Source organism: Diadema antillarum, unplaced genomic scaffold (genome assembly GCF_040938485.1).
Source record: "Diadema antillarum isolate AM-2024a unplaced genomic scaffold, OU_Dant_1.0 seq00000015_RagTag, whole genome shotgun sequence".
Taxonomy (NCBI): Eukaryota; Metazoa; Echinodermata; class Echinoidea; order Diadematoida; family Diadematidae; genus Diadema; species Diadema antillarum.
In genome coordinates this window covers 1,364,111-1,388,792 of record NW_027271135.1, presented here as the reverse complement: position 1 = coordinate 1,388,792, position 24,682 = coordinate 1,364,111, and the positions used below count along the sequence as shown (strand labels likewise).

Genomic DNA, 24,682 nt, shown 5'->3' with positions numbered 1-24,682 from the left:
ATATATATTTATGTATTATATATATATATATATATATATATACCAGATATATATATATATATATATATATATATATATATAGACGCATACGCACACACATTCACACACTCGGTCACTCAGCGGTCAAATACGCAAAACTTGGAAATACGAAATGCGAAATACGAAATACAAGACAGTAATCAAAGATATGTTTCAAGTTCTTCACGGCACGCTTTATTGATTAAATACACACGTTGACACGATCAATATTTCGCTTAAAAGTTACGTCATACAGCGATGAATATTTCAATGTATCAATGCCCTGACTCTCCTTCTTCCTCGTCCGGATGATCCTCATTTTCTTCATCCGCTAAATCATGGTCTACCGAAACCAGAAAACCATAAGTCTTCCCGTACTCTTGCTCAAAATTACTGTCCCATTTCTGTTTCTCGCTAGGGTTGTGTATATTGATAACCTCTTGTAACGAAATGAAGTCAAAACTGTTGCACTTGTCGTATAGCAGCTGATAGCCATCCAGGAACTGATCGGTATTCACGCTATATTCAAACAGTCTGTTTCGGACCATTCTGTCCCAATGTACAGCGTCAGCTGGGAAAGCATCGAGAGCCGCTAAGTCAGGACGGGCATGTTTCAAGAATAATGTCCACTTTTTGAAAAGTCTGCCATTATCGATGGCCTTGCTCACTTTATGAGCGCCTCTAACCATATGTTTTGCGATTCTATCCCGGTCCCAATGGTACGGCATCTTGAAGTTTACGCATGCGTGGTACGAAGTAGGGTAATTCTGTTGGCAACCTTCGCAGTCCAAAGGGCTAGGTAATCCCAATGCGCTGATTATCGCGAAAAGTTGTATAATTACGAAACTTTCCATGAGGTTGCAGAACTCCTTGATGTCATCTACGATAGAAAAAATAAACAAACAAAGAAATAGAAATACAATATCTAGGTTTACCGTCCACAAGAGTAATATCTAATTAATACTACTTAAACGTATCTGACAAATTGCTTGACTGGCCATGTTCAGCAATCCGTTCCTTCGGCCTTCCTCTTCATTTCGACCACAGCACGATCGATTTCTTTCATTCTACTATAGAGTTTTTCCCAGTTCTCGAGAGTAAGATTGATGCCCCTCCTTCCAGCCAAAGCTCGAGAGCCTGTGAGGGGGTCCGTGTAGTACTCGCGGAGGTTCACGTACACAGCCTTGTTGAAAGTTTTGACGACTGCAAATCTCTTACCCCCTATATTCACAGGATGCACGTTTGGGGGGAACGTGATGTCACTCTCCACATCCTGGGCCTGAGCTGGCTCGATGTTCAGCTTCAGTTTCTTCCGTGCTGTTGATTGATCCTCAACACCCTCGGAGACCTGCGCATGGTGAGATCAAACACAACGCAGGGGTTACTCAAGATGCTAATATAGCTAGCAATGAGTCAAATGCAATAATATCGATATGAAGAGTTACCCTTAAACAACTTCGCCTACAAATAAGCTGATAAATCTGACTTACCGAGTTCATCCTTCTCTTGGTGGGACCTGCTGACTCTGGAAATCTGAACACGTCCTTCGTGTACCTTGCTGGCTTGGGAGTCGGGGGAGGTATCAGACCGGCTGGAGGTGTGGGAGTCAAAGGCCTCTGCTCCATCAAGGGGCCGGCTCGAGGGCCGTCAGTCTCGCTACTCACACCGTCGGCCGGACTTTCCCACTGAGTCGCGCCCAGAGCCGCATTAAAAAAGTAGGCTCTTTCCTCCCTCTCACTGTAGCCCACCTGCCACCCCTTTTCTCGCTGTTCGTCCGCGAGAGTAGCCTCGGCGAGTTCCATGGCCATAGACGCATTGCTGTAGATACCTGGATTCATTTTACGTTATACAGTAGGAACAGAGAGCTGCAGACGTCGCTGATATGCTTGGTACGCGTTGTTGTAAGAGCAGAGTGAGAGGTATGACTGAGGATTTGAACGGCGCGCCGTTTTATACCCGCTACATCGCTTCTCCCGTTGCTAAGGCGTAGATCACGTGTACCGTCTTGACAAATCGTATCAGTTCCCGCAAAATGCATCGACCAATGATGATCGACGTAGTCACGCCATCTATGTTTGGTTGTCAAGCAAACATTCGAACAATCGCGACAGCGCGTGCATTGTTCTCGCGTCCAGAAATAACTTTTGCACAAAAGAACTCCTTTAATACTTCTTTTCATCGAGAGACGTGTTTGCTTGTTGCTATGACGACCGATCAACACGCGATTTGTTTGTTTACCCGTTGCCTAGCTACCGAAGAGGGCGCCCTAACCTCCTATGCTAATGCGACCTATTGTTATGCTAATGCGACCTATTGTTATGCAAATGCGATGACGTCACGCACCCATTGTTCGTGCTCACTCAAGCATTTGTGGGCGATTGGACTTCCTTATTCTCTCTCGCCAAAATCCAGATACTCTCGTTCGAATCGTTAATTCCGAATTGAAGAAAAAGTGTTTCAGTGGATAAGAGCTACTGAATTATCACTTAATCTCCAGAAAACCGAGTAATATGCTTTTTAGCAATTCCAGAAGCTTTACGCATAGGTTATTTCTGATGACTCTGCACGTATCACGATGGACGATAAACTTTCCTGGAGGCCGCATAATTTCGACTAATATTGATATCATTGATAGACTCAAGTTTCATATCAAATTACCCTGTTTGTTGCGGTTGTATTTTCTCTAATTTTACCTTATCTTGATTACGGACTCCTAGCATGGGGTATAAAATGTGCCCATCAAACTATATACTAGATAAACTACTGTTACAAAAGAAAAAAAACGAGCACTTCGTATTATTTGTGGAATCCCGCCACGTTCTTATTCAGATCCATTTTTCACTAAATATAAGATTTTGAAAATCAAAGATTTGTGCCTTTATTTTTTCATCTTGGCAAGTTTTGTGTTTAATTACAACACAAATGCACTTCCCAATATTTTCAATTCAATGTTCCCACGGAACGAGTTTTTTCATAAATATCCCACTAGGCAATCTATGAGTTTCATTTACCCCTCCTGAGAACTTTATTGGCTCAGAATACATTTCATTTACACCGGTCCCAGATTTTGGAATTCATTAAGCTGTGAAGCAAAAAAATATATTCATCTTTGTATTATTTTAAGTGCAAGTTGAAATTCTTTCTTTTAAATCCTCTCTGATATCTTTTTTTCTTTATTAGCTAGGTCTCATCAACCTCAGGGTTCAATACACCATCAATCAGTCAGTCACTAAATTCATTATTTCGCAATGATTTAGCTATAATGATACTTCCAAAGCTGTGAGCTGTGAGCTCTGAAGCACCCCAATTTCCTGTTCCATTTCCCTTGTTCAGCGTGTATAGGCATTCTCTTTTTTCTTTTTTTCCTTCCGTTCTTTCCATCTATTCTGTCAAGACGTCGTGTGTTTCTCCTGTTTTTTTCTGTTCTGTCGTAAATTATATTTGTGATAAGTATTTGTAAATAAGTAATTCATAAGATTCTTTGAGTGGTTAACAGTATACAAGCTTGTTAGTGGACCTCTCAATTTGTTTTCTTTACTAAAACATGACTTTGCATTTTTGCCAGTATGCATTCTTATGTTAAACTGTATCTCTTGCAGAGGCGAATGTTTATGTTCATGATGTAATTCCTGATTTATTCTGTTTTATGTTTGTTAGAAAAAGAAGAATGAAAATAAATGAATTGAATCAAATTGAATTGAATAATCCTTTGTTCATGATCTGATTCGTCCAGATTATGCGGTAAAAGATATCATACCGTATATATGATCAGGAGCATGCAGAGAAGGGAAACAAATTTCCTACTTCGTTGACTTCTACACCTGATAATCAGTTTGTTCCCTATACGATGAAGTGCAAAAAAAAAATTATAAAAATAGTGAAAACATTCATGGACAATATGATATTTATACTGCCCTTAGAAGTAGGTCCCTACATGGCAGCTCCTTCTTTGCATATTTTGCCCATAATTTGTATGTCAATAAAATGGATTTAATTCATTCAAAGTTTATTTCGTCTTTCGACAAAAACATAGTATGTACATTTCAATTTCTCAGGCAACAGAGAATGAGGTAAATATAACATTGTATATAGAATATAAGACAATATGATAACAGACCTATATTGTGAGATAATTTCGACAAAGGATTGAATAGCATCAACTTCGTTTCTGCGGCCCCTGGTATTACCTTCTTGTTACTGCAGGATGTTATTAGTGTTATTGGATTTGTCATTTCTGTCGAGAAACAGCTGATAGATTGCATGTTTGGAGAAAAGGTGATGATTTCCCTTTTTTTATGCCAATAATTGGTCTTGCACTGAGAATCATACTAGTTTGGGGGGGGGGGGGTGTTGTTATTAAGCGTACCTAACCCTATGCCAAAAGAGCCCAATTCCCATCATTAACTCTAAAGTAGCCTACTGCTAGGAATCACATTTATCAATAACCCCACCATGAAGGGACTATTATGGAACAGTTATATTATTATTTCTTGAATCCATTAAACAAATCAAATAACAACACCTCAGCGGCAAATCATCCTTCTGACCTGCCAATTTAAGTCCCTTGCACTTTGACGTTAGCGAATACTACAGTATAATAGTAGGCTTGTTCTTCTAAACCCACCGATCAAGTCCTTTCTCGGCGGCGATTTGGTCCCCCCCCCCCCCCCCCGAATTTGCGTATAAATCCGCCCATTCGACACCCCCCCCCCCCCCCCAGCGGCGATTTGGCCCCCCGAATAGGCTTCTTCGTACAAACCCGGCGATTCGATCCCCTCGGCGGCGATTAGGTCCTTGCGAAACGGATATTTGGTCCTAGGATACTATTTCCTAAATTCGACCCCGGAAATAAGGTCCCCCGGAGTCTTTTTCCTGACGGACATTACTTCCTACCACACCGGTGCTGACAATGTGCTATTTGGCAGTGAGTTACAACGGGGAGGTGAGACTACCTCCCTGGTTACAATCAGCCTGCTGACTGGATCATTGAGAAAGAGAGAGAGAGGGAGAGAGAGAGAGAGAGAGAGAGGGAGAGGGAGAGCGAGAAGGAGAGAGGGAGGGAGAGGGGGGAGAGATGGGGGAGGGAGAAGGGGAGAGGAAAATGGAATGACAATAGTTCCGGTCACTACAGTACAGGCATACTCTGTCTGCATACGCTGAATGTCTACACTCACACACACACACGTACACACACACACGCATCATGGAGCTACATGGCCCATGCCAAAACCAAAACAATCTCCTCCTCTCGCGGTGCCCCCCCCCCCCCCCCCCTCCTGTGGCGCTGTGGCGATGACTGATGCTTAGATTAGGCCAGGGTCAAGAAACAGGTGTTTTATATCTTTGACTTTAAGTCATTGATTGCCAAGATATGCACTGGCATTATTTACTGGGGTGTAGCCTCTTCAAACGAGAGATTTGCGTCATGCATTATACAGTTGTATTTACATACATATATGAAAAAAATACTTATCTATTACTCCTTTACAATAACATGATTAAATGAAGACATTTGAGATTTAAATGTGATACATGTAGCGTAATTCTACAAAGTTGTTGTTAACAAGGAAACCAAAAGTTAGCACACGTGCTAGTCGAGATTGGTCACCTTGATCTTCAAAATGCTAAACACAAACGAAAAATTATTACATGGTTGGTTGAAATGGCTGTTAATATTTAGATACAATGTACATCATATATTTTCTAACATAGAAAACTAATTATACTTGATACAGTATATAATATCTATTAGAGAAGGAAATCTGCAAGGCATTTACGAAATGTAGATCTTTTGCTTTGTTCACGCATTTCTCGTGGCAATGTGTTCCAAAGTTTTGGTCCTAAGTAAGAAATCGAAAATTGTCCCTGTGTGGTTCTAAATTTTGGTAAGTACAACATTCTTTTTTCACTTGTTCTTGTCCTGTAAGCATGATGCACAATTTGGCAATAGTCATACAGAGGGTGCGGGATAGTTCCATTGCAGAGATCGTACATAAATGTTAAAACTGAGAACTTATGTAACCAAACAACATCTAGAAGTTTGAATCGTTGGAACAATGGTTCTGAATGTGTTCGTAAAGTCGAAAATGTTACAGCTCTCATTTTTTGAGAAATATGTATACAATTTAAATGAGATTTATAAGTACTGCCCCATACCTCAATACCATATATGTGTGGTTGTATAAAAGATTTATACAAAAGCACAAGAATGCGCTGCGGAACGTACTGTCTTAATTTATACAGTACACCTACTTTCCTTCGAACACATTTATAATTTACCAATTGAATGTGAGGTTTCCAAGTTAGATGACAATCAATCTGAGTTCCGATAAAGGATGCAACACTCACTTCATCAATGTCTGTGTCAGAAAGTTTTATTGCACCCCTCATCGCAACTAACTGGCGTTTTCTTCTTATTACCATATAATTTGTTTTATTTAAATTGATTGTAATTTTATTGGCATTACACCATGTTTGAACTTTGTGCAGGTTTTCATTTACTTCATTCACATCTATTTCTTTTTGGCGAGCAGCATAAGTATGAAAAATATTTGAATCGTCGGCAAACAATCTGAATTTAAAGAAAGAGCAAGAGCGTGGCAAACCATTTATAAATATCAAAAAGAGTGTAGGCCCCAAAACTGACCCTTGCGGGACACCACAAGTTATAGTCTTCGGTGTCGAGACCATTCTATAAGATAGCAGCTGAGATCTGTTGGACAGATAATCAGCAAACCATTGAAGTGGAATTCCACGAATACCATAATGAGCCAGTTTACATGGAAGAATATCATGATTTATCGTATCAAAAGCCTTTTTAAAATCTATAAAGATACCAATTGTTACTTTTCCTTCATCAAGTGATGTCATTAGTGTATTTACAAGATCAATTAAAGACAATTCCGTACTGTATCTTTTACGAAAGCCATACTGGTGTTTATAAAAAATATCATTGGACTCAAAAAAATCAACCAGTCTATCATTTACAATAATTCTCTAAAACCTTTCCAATTATTGGCAGAACGGAGATAGGTCGGTAATTTCCAGGGTCCGATTTTGGTCCTTTTTTATGTATTGGCGTTACTTGAGAATAAATTCCAGTTTCTAAGGACAAATTAAAAATGAGTATATGAATATAAGAACGACCCAAGTCCATGGAAGACCATTTCGAGTAAACTGAAAAAAAAACTTCATATCTTTTTTATTGTCCAATAATATTCTATTTAACTGTGATGGGAAGGCAGCATTGTATATACAAATTATATTATTATGACAATTAACATTTACATTAATTGTGGAGAGGCCATTTTGTGTGGTGGACTTGGGTCGTTCTTTGATTCATATTCATGATATTCTGCTATAGAGATGAGAGAAGGATGAGAGAGGGCGCTATGATATGAATGTAAGAATGACCCAAGTCCTTCAATCTTACATTAATATAAGATTTAACTCATTCATTTCAGGCACTTCCGGGGGTAACTAGGATTTATCATTTATACACAAGATGAGTCTATGCATAAGCTACAATTTCCATGTCAAACTGAATTTGGCCAAAAATTGGACTTGGGTCGTTCTTATAATATTCAGGTCTTCAAATGTAAAGCAATGACTTACAAACAAAACTTGCTGCATCCTTTAATAATCTTACTGGTAAATTATCATATCCATGTGATTTCTTAGAATCTAATGCGAATAAGATATCGAACACTTCTTTCTCTGTTAACTGGCCTCCAAAATAACGATTTATTATTCTTTCCTCCCAAGAATTCTTTTAGATTAATTTGTGTTTCAGGAATCTTAGTGGCCAACTTTGCTCCTACAGTAACAAAATAGTCATTAAGCTCTTCTGCTATTTCTTTTGCAGAAAAAAAAAGATTTAACTTCATCATCTTTATTAACCACCAACTCTTCAATTTCTAATTTGCAGTATGTTCTTTACCAGGATTTAACAACTTATTGACTATTTTCCGTGTTTTACCCAAATCTTGCTTATTATCATTAAACATACTCCTATAATAAGCCCGTTTGGCATTTTTCAAAACAGTAGTTAAAATATTTCGATATACCTTGTACTCCCTTTCATATTTTAGATCAAAATTTGATGACCTATACTTTTTATACAATTTGTATTTCTTTTTAATTGATTTTAAAATCGCCTTTGTTACCCATGGATTTTTAGGGTAACATTTTGAATGACTAGTACTATTGTTCTTTCTTAATGGAGCATGTTTATCACATATTTCCCGAAATATACCATAAAATACAGAATATGCATCATTCTAGTCTTTACACTTATACACATAATCCCACCTTGCATTTGCTAAGTCTAAACAATATAAATCGACATCATAATGTTTATACGATCGTACAACTTTCCCAAAAGTTGGGACGATACTTTTAAAATAAAACATACTTTTCAAAGACAGTAAAAATTGGAAGATGGTCTGAAACATCAGCCTCGATAACACCTGCATGTATATTAAACATGTCCATATTTGTATACAAATGATCAATCAAGGAAGCAGAATTTCGGGTTAATCTAGTTGGAAAAAGGATCACTTGAGACAATCCAATACAATGCATGACAGTTAGAAAGTTTTCTGAATCTTTTCCAATATCAATAAGATCGATGTTAAAATCACCCATAATCAAACATTATGTCTATCCAATTTTAAAGCATGCAATACATTCAAGAAAGATTCTTGGAATTCTGTAATGTTTGCAATAATATTTTAGGAAAAGTCACCAATTGGTTGAAATCGGGTAAAGGGTGTAAGAGTCGCGGGTGGCAAACGAAGATTATGGTTGGGGCACAGTCTGTGCGCCCCCCCCCCCCCCCTCTTGGGCTTTATAGGGTTAAATAGGCCTTCTTTTGATCCTTGGCCACGATCAGCGCTCGACAGTGACTGCATTATGACCAGCCTTCCTACCAAACATGAACTTGAGTACGCAAGATCAAAAGGAGATCAAAAAGAGAGGAATAATGAAAAATGACATAGTAGTGCTTTGTAATACAGTGTTTAATTTTCAAAATGAATCTACAATCATTAATTACTCGAAATCTTAAGATCAACCTGTATCATCATTATTGGTTTCCGTATCATTTTTATTTGACCTGTTATTATTATCCCTTATAATAGTGAATTCTGACATAGTTTTCCTGTGAAAGTGATATTCATAAAGAAAATGGAAAGAACAAACAAATTTAATTGATGATTAGACAATTAAAGAATAAGGTCTATAATTTTTGAATCATGATTATGCCTCAACAACAGCTGCTGCAGCTGTCAGCGGAGCCAATAACACCGTACATGTAATTGTTATCACTTTGACGTTTGCACAGGTTTTCAGGTTGTGGAGCAGCAGCAGCTAGCTAGCGGTGAGAAACCCATAATGCACCTCTTCACCTTGGTACTTGTCTGAACGGCGAAATGGCGAGAGGTAAAGTGAAGAAATTTGTCATCATTTTGTCAAAGATGAGTGTGTGTATGAGCATATGAGTGTGAATGATAATAATGCCTAATACTTGTGATAATGTTGTCCCGTTGTATGGAGCGTCATACCCTGCAGAAAGGTTAAAAAACTGCTGCTTTTCGATGTGTCATTAGCATCAACTATGAGGGCTGCACTGGGCTGTCCGCTACCTAGGCCAGTCCTGTGCGAGGGGACGCTAGCCACGGAAGTGTTGCCACGTGTTGAATTCACGGCAACCCCTGAGCGCAAGATGTACACGTAGGCGGTTGTGTTCATTCCCACCCTTTGCTGGCCAGTTACTGTACAGTCGTACGATGTCTACCTAAGTCCCATATACGTGTATTAATGTTGGGATTTCTCAATTACAAACTTCGTTTAGTAAACAGGGGAAACGAAGGAAGGAGTGAAGAATAAAAGGGGAAATGATCTGAAAACAGCATTCATGTACAAGTAGTAAAATTAATGAATTGTTTGATTTGAAAGTTATTTTGTGTTATGTGTTTTGTGTGTTTCATCATTTTACATCCAATTCCCCATTGGCGCATTCCATTGACATTGTAATCGTTGCACTTCCATCAACTGGTTGAAAAATCAGATGTTTTGGAAATTGTGTATCAGGATATTCCATGGTTGACTGAGTAGTCGAGATCGAGTGCATTCTTCCAGTACTATTGCATTGTTGGAAGAATTGGAATAAGGCATATATTATAGAAATATAAAGTCAACTTTTACTGATGGAATCGTGTTGACTGTTGATTTGTTTCTGAAATGAATTTGCTTTGCAGCTTTGTTGAGTGTGTTGTGCCATATAATTATAAATATGTACGTTTTCAAACGTGTTTGATATCGCTTTTTAACCTGCAAAAGCATTTTGGGGTGTAGAGAAAATGGCAAACAAACAAAGCAAGACAGCAATTGTGAATTTATTTGTAGCAGCAGCATCCGTTTGAACTGCTTAAGAAACCTTTCAAGTCTTTGTGTTAATTTGCTTTTAGTTTTGGAGGATAAGCAGCAGGCAGCAGAGCTACCAAGTCTCACGCATTCTGCGTGAGACTCAAGCATTTAGGGTCTGTCTCACGATCTCACGCATGTCACCCATTTTTCTCACGCATCTGGTGAAGTCTGCAATTTGGGTCAAAAATAAGGAGCATAGCTCAAAGGATTAAAGTGATAATTGCAATTGAAGGTATATTTCCCTTTTGCCTTTCAAAATTAGTAAAAGATAGTCACTTAAGTATGCATCAGATCGCTTCATTAAGAGCTAATAATTTAAAAAAGCTCCCTACCATGGGAGAGGGACACCCTCCTCGTTCGCGTGCGCATGCGCGCGAGCGCCGAGACGCCGAGTCATAAAAATCTCACTCATAAAAGTTTTTTGAACTTGGCATCTCTGAGGCAGTGATGATTAGGGCATTGCTGCTGCTGCCGCAACTTGTGTACTTTGGGTTTTAAACTGAGCATCTTGAGATTGAGAATCCGTTTTCTTATCCACTGAGCAACAGCAGCTCAGCATTGGCATAAATATAAGCTTTACCCCAAACTGTGGGGGCGCTTTATGCGACCCCTCTCGACGTGCTTCATGATAAATCTCAATCTGTAACAAAAAGATATTGCACCGCGACGTTTCATGACTCTTTTTAAGTCTTGCACAATTTTAGAGACCAAATTCGCGACACGTGGCTACGTACATTGTAGTTCTGCAATATTTTGTAAGTGCATGTCAGACCCGAAATTGCTCTAAAACATGATTTCATGTACAAATCCAAAGCAAATTCTGTTTCTAGCCAAAATTCATGAATGCATCATTATTTCTACTTGTACTGATTGAAATCAATTAATTTCATGTTTATAATCGTAATAGTGTCGCCTATGATTTCCATCACAAAAAAAATAGAAAAAAAGTATAAAAAATGAAATACATAAGAAGTTTTTAAAATGTCAATGAAATACATTTAAAAAAATTGATACTGCTTTTTTTTCTGTACCTTCAATAAGAATCCTAAAAAGAGTACCTAGACAGTAGTTTAGGACCTTTACAGATTTACAGCCAATCTTTAATTTATTATATGCAAAAATTAGCATATATATGGAAAAAAATGCCAGTTTTCCTCGCGATCACGCCATCAACGGCCAAGATCTTGGGGGAGCTGAATGAACCCCACCCCATCCAGTCTTGCATCAAAATAGCCCAGTATTTTTATGGTTAATAACACATCAGTTTACTATGTATGATATAATCATTGTCTTTATTATAAAATCACTGCCATTGTTATTACCAGTACTACTTGTACTATTCTTGTATGTTACAAAATGTACTTCTGCTACAAATACTTCTGCTCCAACTGCTGCTTAATCTTCAATTTTTTCTTCTTTGGTACTGTCCAACACCCCTTGGACAGTATTCTCTTGCTACCATTTTGTATAATGCTATAAGTTATTGACAGTATACATGTAGTCATCACCCCTATAAAGCCGGTTTGGATTTATATCCTGCACATGAGCAACAGATAAGGATCATTAATTGTAGAGAAACACAATGGAACAATGAGCTGTAATGAGCATTGTCATAGATTGTGCGTAAATGGTAACTACTGTATCTGTACCTTACAGCAAAAGAACATTTTCTATAAAACAGTTTGGGGTGGGTGGCTTTTATTTCTATGTCAAAGCAAGTACACTGTATGGTTACATTTTTAAAGGTCCTGTTTGCCTTTGGGAGCAGTGATTTGAAAAATGTTCAAGATATCGCATTTGATGCATATGTGTAGGTCTGTTGTATCACAAAATATCCTACCATATAAATATTTTGCATTAAAGCCTAAGATATAAGGAGATATCAATATTTTGCTCAATAAACCGTAATTGTAGATGGTATAGTCTGAGAACATCTTTATTATTTATTATCCACATTTTGTGCATTAATTTTAACAATACAAATAACATTGATTATAAATACATCTACATCTGTTTGTATAAATTCAAATTTTTTGCTGTAGTTTCTATCCATAAGTCACATTTTAGAACTATTTTTAAAAGCACTAATGCTGGGTTTATGTTTCATTTTCAAATTGTAAATTATGCATTTAAAGCGGGTGATTATCTAGCCTTACATTTTGTTGTTGTTGAAGGTTTTAAGTTTGGGGGTCATTTGAATGAACCATCGCTAACTGTAAAGTGTTTTCTTGTTTAAACCTGTTTGTTGCAGGCTTAGTGCTGCTGCTGGTGCTGGTTTTCACTGTGGTGGGTCAGGCCCTGACACCCCTGTCCACCCTCTCCCCGGAGAGTCAGGCGCGGTTCAGGACCATCTTCGAGCAGGCCCGGCCCTATGCTGACCTGAGCAGCGCCCACTACGCCATCCTTGGCCTCAAGCTGCTTAGTGCTCCCGTGCCCCAGGCTCAGGTGTGTTGTTTTGCTGCCCTCTATGGTTGAGATTCGTCAAAGCTGCCAAGTGTCAAGATGTTTCTGCATGGAGGCTTTGTAGAAATGTCATTTTTGTTTTCATATCTGGATTTTACCTTTTTGTGCCAATGAGTAAATTGTGCACAAATGTTGTACACAAACTTATGGGCAGAAAATACATATAGCCCGTAGAGGATTTAAGATAATAAATCTCCCCAACTTTGGAAGTACATTGTATTTTTGCCTGCTGTAAAATGCTATTTCATATTCCTGATATCTGATCAAAGGAAAATTGTGAGGTTTCCGCATGGTTAGCTCACTCATTTACATATTCATATCCACTCTATAAGAACTGTTTTTGTAGAAATTAGCAAAACTTCAAAAGTCATAACTTCCTTATTTTTCATCCAATTTCTGTCAATTAAATTGCTCCTTTTTATCAGACTATTGGACTGGATTTCCCCTTTAACGTGACTTTGATGAGGATGCTTACATGAAACTTTAATACCAGTATACAGGGATGACAGCTATGTGTATTTTGCTAATCAGAGAGTATCCATTTTGTATCACAAGCTTACCTTGGGGATCACATTACCCCCTTCCCATGGTGTATTGAGCAGATGGAATACAATTCTTTTATAATGCCTTGCAAAACAAAAACAAACCAAGTGGTCAACAGTTCAATCTTGAAAATCCCCCCTTCTGAACCTGTTGAGGGCACTTTGTATCATACACTTGTACGCCTGTACCTGATACATCCAGTGTAATAGTTCCTGCAGAGTTACCCCCATCAAGTGTGTGAGAATTTGGGTGCAGAAATAATCATCATTGACACCTCTGAATTTCATTGAATGAATCAATATGAAATTATTATTAGATTGATGTGGTAAAATTCACAAAATCAGGTAAAAAAACAAAACTGATGGATGTGCAGAAACATTGCCAATATGAGAAAAAAGGGGATCTATAACTTCTTGATGTATGTGTTGCCTTTGTAGAATCAAATACAGATGGAAATCAAGAGGCTAAGGACATTTGGAAACCTCAACAAAAATGTGATGTATGTATAGATTAACCATAAGAGTTCAAAAGAGATAATTTTCTCTAATTCTACTTTACGAAACACAAGGTAAATTTTCAAAGACTGTGATAAAAAGATTGCCAGGAAACCACTATGTAGAAATGGGATATGTGGGTCTTGGATTTGTGACACATCTTGTTTTTGCTGCCAATGATTCAATGTCTTGTGATATTTTGTTGTTAGGAGGCATGTAACTATCTGAAGGGAGAGCTAGATGCTGGCAGCGTTCAGTCAGTCTTCCATGCCACCACAGCAGCCAAGGCGCTTGGCAATTGCAAGGTGAGTTTTCAACCAAATTATCAATTCTTTGCATTGCAGCCAGGGAAACAGACAGAAAAAAAAATACCGGGTGGTAATGAAATAAAACATAAAAGCCAATAAAAACATAGAAAGCTTCAATAACTGGGATTGCATTTTGTGTGAATTATCCAGGTGCTTTTGTATGTAGCTACATTGTACTAACACACAAAAGTACATACATTTTCTGCATGATGACATGTTAGGATGCATGCCATCGAAGTATTTTGTGCTTATACGTTTTACTTGGCTTGTAGTCAGGGTGCTAGAGGCTGAACCTTGTTTTACTGTCTGCTTGAAGTTTTGAATGGTTTTACCTATTTCGAGGGTGCCAAATTCAAATCTGGTTGATGCTGCTCTGGCATCATTGAGGTTTTTGATGTATTCAAGATGACAGCCAAAATGGACATTAATAAACTTGAATATCTCGAAAAACTCTTACGGATTCAAGAGTTGCATCAACCATATTCAGAATCAGTACCCTTAAAGAAGGTAACACCATCATTTTTGTATTGGTTTATTCACCATTTATAATGAAGTACTTCAATTTGAATTTCAATTTTTGGTAGAAATCTTCAAATAGATAATACATGACATAATGCTTATTGATACAAAACTAGCATCAATCTGAGTCGGATACTGATACAGCACCCTCAAAATAAAGTAAGCCTATAGTATCAATTATTTTCATATCTGTTATTGGCAGGCATTTTGGATATCTCAAAACCCTAAGGGACACAAAAGTTGCCATATCCATAATCAGATTCAACACCCTCACAAATAGCTTAAAACCATCAAGTCTTTTCAACTTTGCATCATCTGAAAAGAAATGTACAGGAATTTGAATTTTGGATGGCCATCTTGAATATCTCAGAATTCTCAAGAGTTCCAAAGTTTCATCATCTGAATTCTTATTCAGTACCCTCCAAAGACAGTATAACTTGTCTGTGTGTCCAATTCTTTACCATTTATGTAGAAATGTATAAGAATTTCAGATTGTGGAGGCTATTTTGGGGACCATTTTTGATATTGAAAAACCCTTCCGGATGCCAGAGTTGCATCATCCCCATCCACATTCAAATTCAGCACCCTCGACTATCGAAAAATATCACTTTGGCACCCATACTAGTTATCTGAGCAAGCGGGCTTACGGTACAAATAACAGCACCACACAACTTCTTCAATCACAGTGGTCTCAAAAGTCTGTCCTGTACATGTGTTTCCCATTGGTTTTTGCCGCATTAGTTGCAACAAGAATTTCTCGTGCAAAAATTGTATGCACAACAGCAGCTCATGCAGTGGCATCCATAAATCAAGTTTTGCTTGTCGTGAGTTGTTTTGTGGAGACATCTCCACGATGTCTCCTGGAGACCAGACTGGTGTACGAGAATTGCGAGAGAATACATTGTGGAACATGCTTTCTTTTTGGAGACTTTTTCCAGTCTCCAGCTGGTCAAGGAGATACACTATATTGTATCTCATCTATGTCTCCCAAGTCCATAGTCGCTGCCAAATTTTGGAGACTTATCTTGTCTACAAGGTCTCAAAGACGTCTCCACAACCCCCATCGACCCATTAATGACCTTTCGGAGATGAAGCCATGCTCAGAAACACTTCCCATTCTCCAGCTTTAATAAGAGATGTCTCTGTCATGTATCCTGTATATAGTCGCAGCCAAGTCGTGGAGAGTAGTTTTGTCTGCATTTCTTAATAGATGTCTCTGCGACCTTGCAGAGACTTATTCGGTGTCATCTCCATGACTAAAAAGATGTCTCAGAGACGTTGCGGCAGCATCTGTATTAATGATGCATTTTTTTTTGTGTGTGTGTGTAACATCAGAAATGAGGAAAAAAAAAGATCAAAAGAATATAGATTGTTTATATTACACATCTCATATGTGTCCTTTCATGTGTCTTTTAAAGGTGTCGTTGACAAATGCCCAGCAGGTCCTCAACAGCGCCATCACAGACAGCTCAGATGTAGCGACAGTCTTCTATGCTGTCTCTGCTCTGGCGGCCCTTGGTCTCACGAGTAAGTTCATCATTTCTCCCCACACTTCCCTTTCCCTCCCCTCCCCTCCCTCATGCTCTTTCCCCGCCAACAATGCATATCTTCTAAGAGACGAGTTCAACTTCTTTGGTTCCCATTGCGTGAGGTTAGTGGTGCAGTATTGGTGCAGTCGAATACTGTATGTTCTGCTGACAATTTTTTTTTAGTCAAGTGCTTTGACACAAGGAACAGTGTTATCATGAAACAATGACTTGGTGTTATAGCAGTTGAACAACCTTTTGCTGCTTTTTGAAAAAAGTGATCATTGTCTTTATGTACATCATGTGCATTATGGTAATTTTATTCTCTGAGATTTTGTTTCAGAAAGTGGGCTGACAGTTGCAAAATGAATGATGTGCCAAAATATTACTTGCCGTATTAAACCTAAGTGCCTGGTATACGTATCATCCCCATGGTGGTTAATCGCTAGTTTTACTTCTTTAAAATCCCTTTAATTATATATCACATTCATTGTGGTGGCTTGTGACTGGGATATTAACCACTGATGAATTGTCTTTAGTGCATTTCCCGTTTTGTGAAATATTTCTCATTTTCCCATTTCTCTCTACCTCTACGCCATAGTCAATTCAGCCGATGTCGTGAAGGCCTTGGATGCTGGACTGAAAAAAGATGACAGTGTTTTGAGGTAACACATACAATTTATAACATTACTTTAATTAGAAACCAATACTGTATACGCCATATATTTCGCGAGCCTAAATTTTTGCGAATCAGGAATTCGCGACGATTTGGAGTCCTGACGTGAACAAAGAAGTGTAAACGTGTACATCACATTTATATCGGGATGAGAGTCAATATTTTTGTGTGTCTTTATTTTCGCGAATTTCACCCGACTCGCGAAATTTGTGAAAATAAATACCTCGCGAAATATTCTGCGTATACAGTATATGGAAATGCATGTGGGATTGTCAGTATCGTAATGGAGGAATTATAGAGAGAACGGGTTTGTTGCTTGAAACAAGATGGAAACAGTTGAGAAAATGCAAACTACGTGCAGTATTCAGGTGCTAGTTAGCAATTCTATACTTACAGATAACTGCTATTGAAGCTGTTTTAGCATCTAAGCTCAGTGTCCATCCGTGATATTAAAAAGGAATGGAAAAGCAGCCATAATGTGACCATTTGCTGTAACTAGTGCAGGGGTACTGTGGTATAGTGGATAAGACTCTCGACACCAGATCGGAGGACCCGAGTTCAATTCTCACCCAGTGCTTGCATCCTCGGACAAGATGTTTTCACTTACAATGTTCAGGTGTGTAAATGGGTTCCTAGCAATGCTAGGGTACTGTAAAAGTGGAAATTCTCGCGGTGTTGAAATTTTTTGCTTGCCAAATATTCCTGTGTGGGGTGTCTTGATTCCGCGGAATTAAGAACACGCGAAAAATTAGTCGCACGAAAATATCCACTTTTACAGTAAAAGTAATGGCAGGGACATCTGGTAGAGCAGCGGCAATACTGAAGAGGCTACCCTGGGTAAAGATTTCCACAGCTTGGAACATGACTCTGTATTGTGTCACATGAATAGATGAATGAAAAGGAGCAGAAGGAAAGGGGCCACAATCCTGTCCCATTTTCATTCCTGAAGGGGGTAATTCTAAAAACAAGCATATGTGTATGGTAGACTGCCTGAGAGTGGGTTGGTTGAAGGTGGGGGGGGGGGGGGGTAAGAAAGAGGAGACAAAAACTATCCTTTGCCACCTTCTTTTCAGGTGCATGCCATGAGACCAACACCCACGAGTCATACAGCCTACAAGTTATACGGCCGACAAGTCATACAGCCTATGAGTCGGACACTAAAGCAAACAAGGCCCACGATACCGACTGTGTCTGTCAAACTTGTGCGCTGTTTTTTACCTAGTGTCAGTCTCATGGGCTTTATTTGACTAGTGTCGAACTCGTGGGCTGTATTTCTCATGGTTCTTGGTCTTGTTGGATGACCCCTTCTTTTCTTTCTTTCCTGTTCCTTAGCTCCAGCCTGGCCCTGCACGTTGCCTCCATGCTCTCCAATGAAACTAACCTTGACAAGTTCCATGACCTCATCGAAGATATCGTCGCTCAGGCTGACGAAGTGGGGGAGAAATATTTGCAGGTAAGTCGTATGCTGTTGTGCCTTTTTGTTCAGAAAAGGCTCCACTGTGTTTTGATATGTGACCGTGCATCACAAACCAAGCAAAAAGTTGCACAAGCCTGATTTTACAGGTCTCAAAATGGTTGAAATTTGTCAATGTTCAAATTCATGAAATTCTTCTGTCGAGATGTTTTCAATGCAACTGATTGACAAATTGCCCTACATCAACGTAAATAGCACTGAATTGATCTGTGTTTATTAAAGTAGTACTAATTGCCATGATTTAAAAAACAAAAAAAAATATCAAGGCCTCTACTGAAACACTGATCAAGAATTTCATGAATTTGAATAATTACGCAGTACCCGCTGCATGCTATAAGGATTAGAAGCAACACTTGCTGTCAGGCGATAGCGCAGCGGTCTAGTGGAGATGCCACCTGTCCGGTGATCAGGTGGTCGTAGGTTCGAATCCTGCTCAAGTATGTACGCCCATGATTTTTAATCATGGCTACTTGTAAAACACTGATCAATTCAGTGCTTATTTACGTCGATGTAGGGCAGTTTGTCAATCAGTTGCAATGAAAACATCTTGATGGAAGAGTTTCATGAATTTGAATAATTACGCAGTACCCGCTGCATGCTATGAGGATTAGAACCAACACTTGCTGTTGGGTGAAAGCTCAGTGGTATAGTGGATATGACGCCTGTCCGGTGATCAGGAGGTTGTACGTTCGAATCCTGCTCAAGTTTGTCAATGTTGTAGACCTTTTTTTTTTTTTTTTGGTGTTGATATTTTCTGAAAAGGACTTCTTTTTTTCTACATAATTGAAAAGTCTGGAATCATAAAAAGACAGAGAAATTGTAAAAGCATGCTCCTGCTGCTTTGAGAGTTTGAAGTAGTCATGAATAGAACATACTTTTACAGTGTGACAATTTTCAGTTTAATCTGATAATCCCTTAATTGGGATTACTATGGAATTCTACATTGCATTCATTGCACAAAGCATGGCTTGATGAGGATTAAGTACTTGCCTAGACCTTGAACTTTCAAAGCCTCTTTTCTCAGTCAATACCTTGTAATTCTCGGTATCGCCAATACCTAGGTGCCGTACGCAGAGCAGCATTTTAGATGCATTATGGGATAGCTTACGGGACAAACTTGCCCGGTTTTGGCTGCATATGCACTCGGGTCATGTTCGGTCTTTATCCGGGGGTATTTTTTGTTGAAGATATCTTTACTTTCCATCATGTGACCAGCACATTGAAGCCTTGCAGTTGTGAACTATGACCCTAGTAACTGCAAATCAGTAAAATTTAGAAGCTTTCAACTCTTTTAAAGGGTGTGTACAGTTCTGGTCGAGGTGAGGATTTAGCTTTTAAAATTTTGCAAGATATTCAGAAACCACTCTATGAGATGTCAAAGAGCATGCAATTCTAAGGGGTATCAAAAGTTTATTTGATGAAAATCGGTTTTGAAGTGGCTGAGATATCCAAAAACAAGGTAAAACAAAGAGATCTTAATAAAGTTGTGACCTGTAGTCTTTTATTATTATCACTTTTTGGGATATCTCAGCCATTTGAAAACCAATTTTCATCAAATAAACGTTGAATTCTTCTTGAAATTACATGCTCTTTCATATTTCATAAGAGGTTTCTCATTATCTCACTTAGGAATGTAAAAAACATGAATCCCCACCTCAACCAGTACTGTACAGCCCCTTTAACACTGAATTATAGCCAAGAAAAGAGGAGTAACAGCGTAAAAGCAGACAAATAATTCTATTGAATTGTATGGGAACTGGGACGCTCGCATGACAACCGGAAGCGACAATGGCACTGAGGAATCCCACAGTGCATCTGTGACAGGGTTCTTCAGCGTACGCAGAAGTTTTCTGCGTATTGGCGATGCCGAGAATTGCGTGTGGCTGTTTTCTTCAGCGAGAAGTGGGAAAGTAATGCATTGTGACTCAATAGCTTGGTGTTGGATTTATTTCTTGAGTATAAAACAATCTTTTGAATACCACTTTTTAATTTTTGTGCATTTCATTGCATCTCCTACAGTTTGATTCCTTACAACAAACATCTCTTTTTGTGGAAGGAGCTTATAAACTTTCTGGAGTGGTTAATAAACCTCCTGTTATTACCAAGGTGAGTATTAAATGAAGTGTTAAACTAGTAGACGATGAGGAAGAATATAGGGAAAATTTGTGTTTCGTGTGAGCCTGGTTTGGTTTTTTTATTTTCTGTGTACCTCTTCTGGGGCATGAGAAAAAAAAAAAATGAGCAAAAGAAAATTAATTTGACACTACCAACTGGCAAAGAAATGCATTAAGATTTCCATGGCATTTTGATGCAGTATTTCTGAGAGGGGAAAGAAAAAATGACAAATGTCTCAATTCCTTACCTTTTATTTTCATAGTTAAATGGAATATGAATACCAAGGGGCTTCTTCTGTAGATTGTGGTAACAGGTTGTGTTTCCAGTTGGTCAAAAGTATATTCAATTAGCCTTTTTGTCGTGTCACCAGAATTGCAAATTCTATAACTCCTTGGTGAAAGGGCCTTTCAAAGTAGTAGATACATGTAGGCCTTCATTTTGCGTAAAGGTCCCATTTCAGGCTTCATGTGTATGACATTTACCTTTTTGCTGTGTTATATGTATTGTGACTGCAACTGGTTAAATCAATTGTTTCATTTTTTGCCTTCCTCATTTACAGGAGCAAGCCATCATGTTAGGAAACTATATTGTCAGCAGACAGTCGACGCAGAGTGTACGTAATGCATACTACGTCTTATCTGGCACAAAAGCCATGTCAGATAATAAGGTAATGCTATGTTTGGTTATTTCTTTGTTTCTTTCATTTTATCCTCTATTATGTTATGTTATCTTATCATTGTACAGTGAACTCCCGTTATATAAAAAAGTCCTTGGGACCAGTATTTTCATTAGCACCTAGCAGATAGACAATAAAATACACAGAGCTGATAAAGTTGCGGTCTGAAATTTTTTACTTCCTTTTAAACAAAATTTTATTATAACCATGTTCCTTAAAACGGGAGTGCATTACTAGCTGTCTATTGTTTTGACTTTAAATAATGCTACTAAAACTCATTTTTTTAATGATATTCCTACTTGCTTCCTCTTTGTGTTGTTTTGTTTAATTGCATTGATACTAAAAATAGTAATTGTATGTTTATTACAACATTGGGTATTTTGGGTTGGTTTACATACCATCAGAGGGAACTGGGTGTGAATATTACCCACAGATTGATGATGATGGAATGAGTAAATCAAATATACGGCAGCAATAGTTTCCTAACGACTTAACCAAATCTTTGTACAGAAAGAACTGACTGCTTATCAATTTCCTGCATCTGACGGAAAAAGCTGGATAGAATAAAAATTTTGAGTGAGGTTTTATTTAGTTTAACCCTAAAAAGACTGGGGGGGGGCCTAAAAGGCCCCCCCCTCGACATTTCGCGCGATTACTCTGCAACACCCAATGCTCTCACCGCGATGCTCTATGACTTTTTTCTTTCGAGTTTCCCGCACATTTTGACACCAAATTTGTGATGCCCGGGGGTGCGGTTCTGAAGTTACATAACTTTTTGTACATGCTCGCGAGACCAAAAATGGCTCAAAAATGTGATTTTGTGTACAAAGTCAATACAAACTGAGTTTTTTCACATTGTTTATATAAATATGCTTATTTTTACTCTCAATGGCTAAAATTAATTTGTTTTAGTAGAATTATGCTTCAAAAAGGGTCTGCCACAAATTTTGCTGGAAAAAACAACAAAAACAAAAGGTCAAAAAAACAAAGAAATACATAAGAAATTCATAAAACAATAAAATAAATAAGAAATCAATTTTGATACCGAATTTTTTTTCAAGTACATTTGCTAAGAATGCCACAAAGAATATTTAGACCAAAAATGAGCACTTTTGGAGCTTTATTTATTGATTTAGATCAAAAAGTCTGATTTCTCGCATAAATTAGCTTAAATAATCAAAATAAAATAAAAGAAGACCATTTTGGAAAATTTAAATATACGATCTTGTAGATTACATCGCACACTACCATTGTGCAAATTTCCGCGGCGATCGCGCGATCCACGGCCGAGATCTTAAGGGGGGGCCCTTTAGGCCCCCCCCCCCCCCCCCCCCCCCCCCCCAGTCTTTCGAGCTACCAAAATAGCCCAGTCTTTTTAGGGTTAATAGGCTAGTAAGGCTGCTACCATGACACATGCTTCTTATCTCGCATATTAATCCTCATGCTTGTCTTCTTTGGAATCCCCTTCAATCAAACCAGTATCAAATCCCAGTAGTGTTCTCTCTGGCCGGGCCGATGGCTGTCACTTCCTCGGAGCCCAACGTCCGTGTCCGCGTCTCCAACCTCTTCTCCTCCTCCCTGGGCAAGCTGACGGTGGTCGCCACGGCAGTGGAATCAAAGAGTGAGGGGGACATTGCCGCTAGCAACCTGCCGCTTTCAGCCACCAGTGACCCGTAAGTTTGTCAAATCTAGGGTGCATTCGAGCGATCTCTTAATGCGAAACAAATCATACCATACCTGCGCTAGAGGAGCGCAGGAATACTCCTAAAATGTACCATACCGAACTGAACTGAGCCAAAAGTGGACCACTTCCCGATGTGCTCCAAAAGGGTACCAAAAGTGTGTCAGAAATTAGCATGTGAAAAATGTGCGTAACATGACATATGTCACAATGCCAAGAGTTCATTCCCTTTGTTTGGACATCTGTAGATACTTTAGGTGCACCTACGTAGTGAATGACCTTGCTGCTACAAAATGTATAAGTTTTTATGAAAATAACTTATGACATATGCATTCTTCACAGCAGCGCTCCAACACTCCAAATCTGGCACATAAAGACTTTAATGAGCAAAAATGGTGAGCAATTATAGATACGCTTACACCTGTATACCTCCCAAATACATTTTCAGGCATTGTGCTAATATACGTAGTTGTCACACTTGAACAGGTTTGAAACAGGTCTCCCACTATTAATGACGTGCTACCAGCATGATGTGACATAATACACTGCAGTACCAGCAGGAACTGTGGCCCCTCAGACAGCATACTAAATTTATGGTTTGGTTTAAAAGACTGTAATCGTGCTTGACAGTGCGATGACATCAGTTTGAAAGTCAACATTATGTTACATTGTATACAACACTTCCAAAAATTATAGATACTCGATTGGTTGACTGCTTATGCTTATTTTGGCAATGGCCAAAAAACACGATTGCACACTTGCTCTATCAAGCTGCAACTACAGTGAAGCAATTTTGGATAGAGAATGAAATGGTCACCAGCTATTTGCATTGGTTCTCCCTAAAATGCAGTTTTGTACTTGTATTACAATCGGGCCTTAATATATAACTTGGACCACTCCTATTAGTGATCGGTGTGTGTTATCAAACAAATAAGGAATAGTCTTTATTTGTGCACACAAGTAGGATTTTACATTTACTGAAAGATGCTTTAATATTCAAAGAGGCTGTATTCAATCAGGCCCTATTAATTGTGTAAAGCTGTGCACCACCATACTTATGACAATTATCTATTATGAGTGAATGCAGCATCGCAAATCAGGTTCTGAATTTACAGAAAATTGAATGTATTTCTAATTCAAAATACTTGTCATGTGACCTTGTTTCTCAGGTCTGTGTTCCAAGTGAACCTCCTGGAGTCGAAGCTCTCCCCCGACTTCTACCAGGTCACCCTCGATGCCACGCCCACCCAGGCAGACTCGCGCCTGATTGGCCTGGCAGATGGTGAGGTCACAGTGAAGGTCACGACCCAGGTCACCGTGGAGAGCGTGGAGATCAGCGTGGTGGACAAGGACCAGTCCATCACCGCCAAGACACAGAAGTGAGTCACATAAAAATTGCTTTACAGTATATTCTATGTATCCTTTGTATGATTATTTGCGTCAGACAGTGCCTGCATCGTTCATAATGTTTTAGAGATAGATTTACATTTGTATATAGAATTATTAATATCATATTTTTATGCAAATTGTATTTGATATGCTGATATCTTGTATATGTTTGTGTTATACATGATAATATGTTAAATTTTATTTGAATTGATTTTATTTTGTACATGATAATTATTTGCAATTGGTATTGTACTCCCATACCCCATGAGGGTCGTTGAGTTAATAAACTTCAACTTCAATTTCAACAATGCATGACACTGGCACTGGTCTGACAGCCCCCTTTTTTGTTTCCTTGGACAATCTACAGTGCCG

At 38.6% G+C, this 24,682-nt stretch overlaps 1 protein-coding gene across 1 annotated transcript in view; it reads left to right on the top strand.

The window, feature by feature from the left end:
• LOC139725096 (dolichyl-diphosphooligosaccharide--protein glycosyltransferase subunit 2-like) overlaps window positions 1-24,682 on the top strand; it is a 53,183-nt gene that overhangs the window by 15,696 nt on the left and 12,805 nt on the right. Inside the window, exons 2-11 of the mRNA XM_071636184.1 lie at window positions 9,362-9,459; window positions 12,698-12,891; window positions 14,156-14,251; window positions 16,192-16,300; window positions 16,901-16,964; window positions 18,308-18,428; window positions 20,469-20,555; window positions 21,124-21,231; window positions 22,720-22,913; window positions 24,091-24,300. Coding sequence (XP_071492285.1) covers window positions 9,450-9,459; window positions 12,698-12,891; window positions 14,156-14,251; window positions 16,192-16,300; window positions 16,901-16,964; window positions 18,308-18,428; window positions 20,469-20,555; window positions 21,124-21,231; window positions 22,720-22,913; window positions 24,091-24,300 — 1,193 coding nt within the window. The 5' untranslated portion in view covers window positions 9,362-9,449. The remainder of the gene's footprint in view (window positions 1-9,361; window positions 9,460-12,697; window positions 12,892-14,155; window positions 14,252-16,191; window positions 16,301-16,900; window positions 16,965-18,307; window positions 18,429-20,468; window positions 20,556-21,123; window positions 21,232-22,719; window positions 22,914-24,090; window positions 24,301-24,682) is intronic.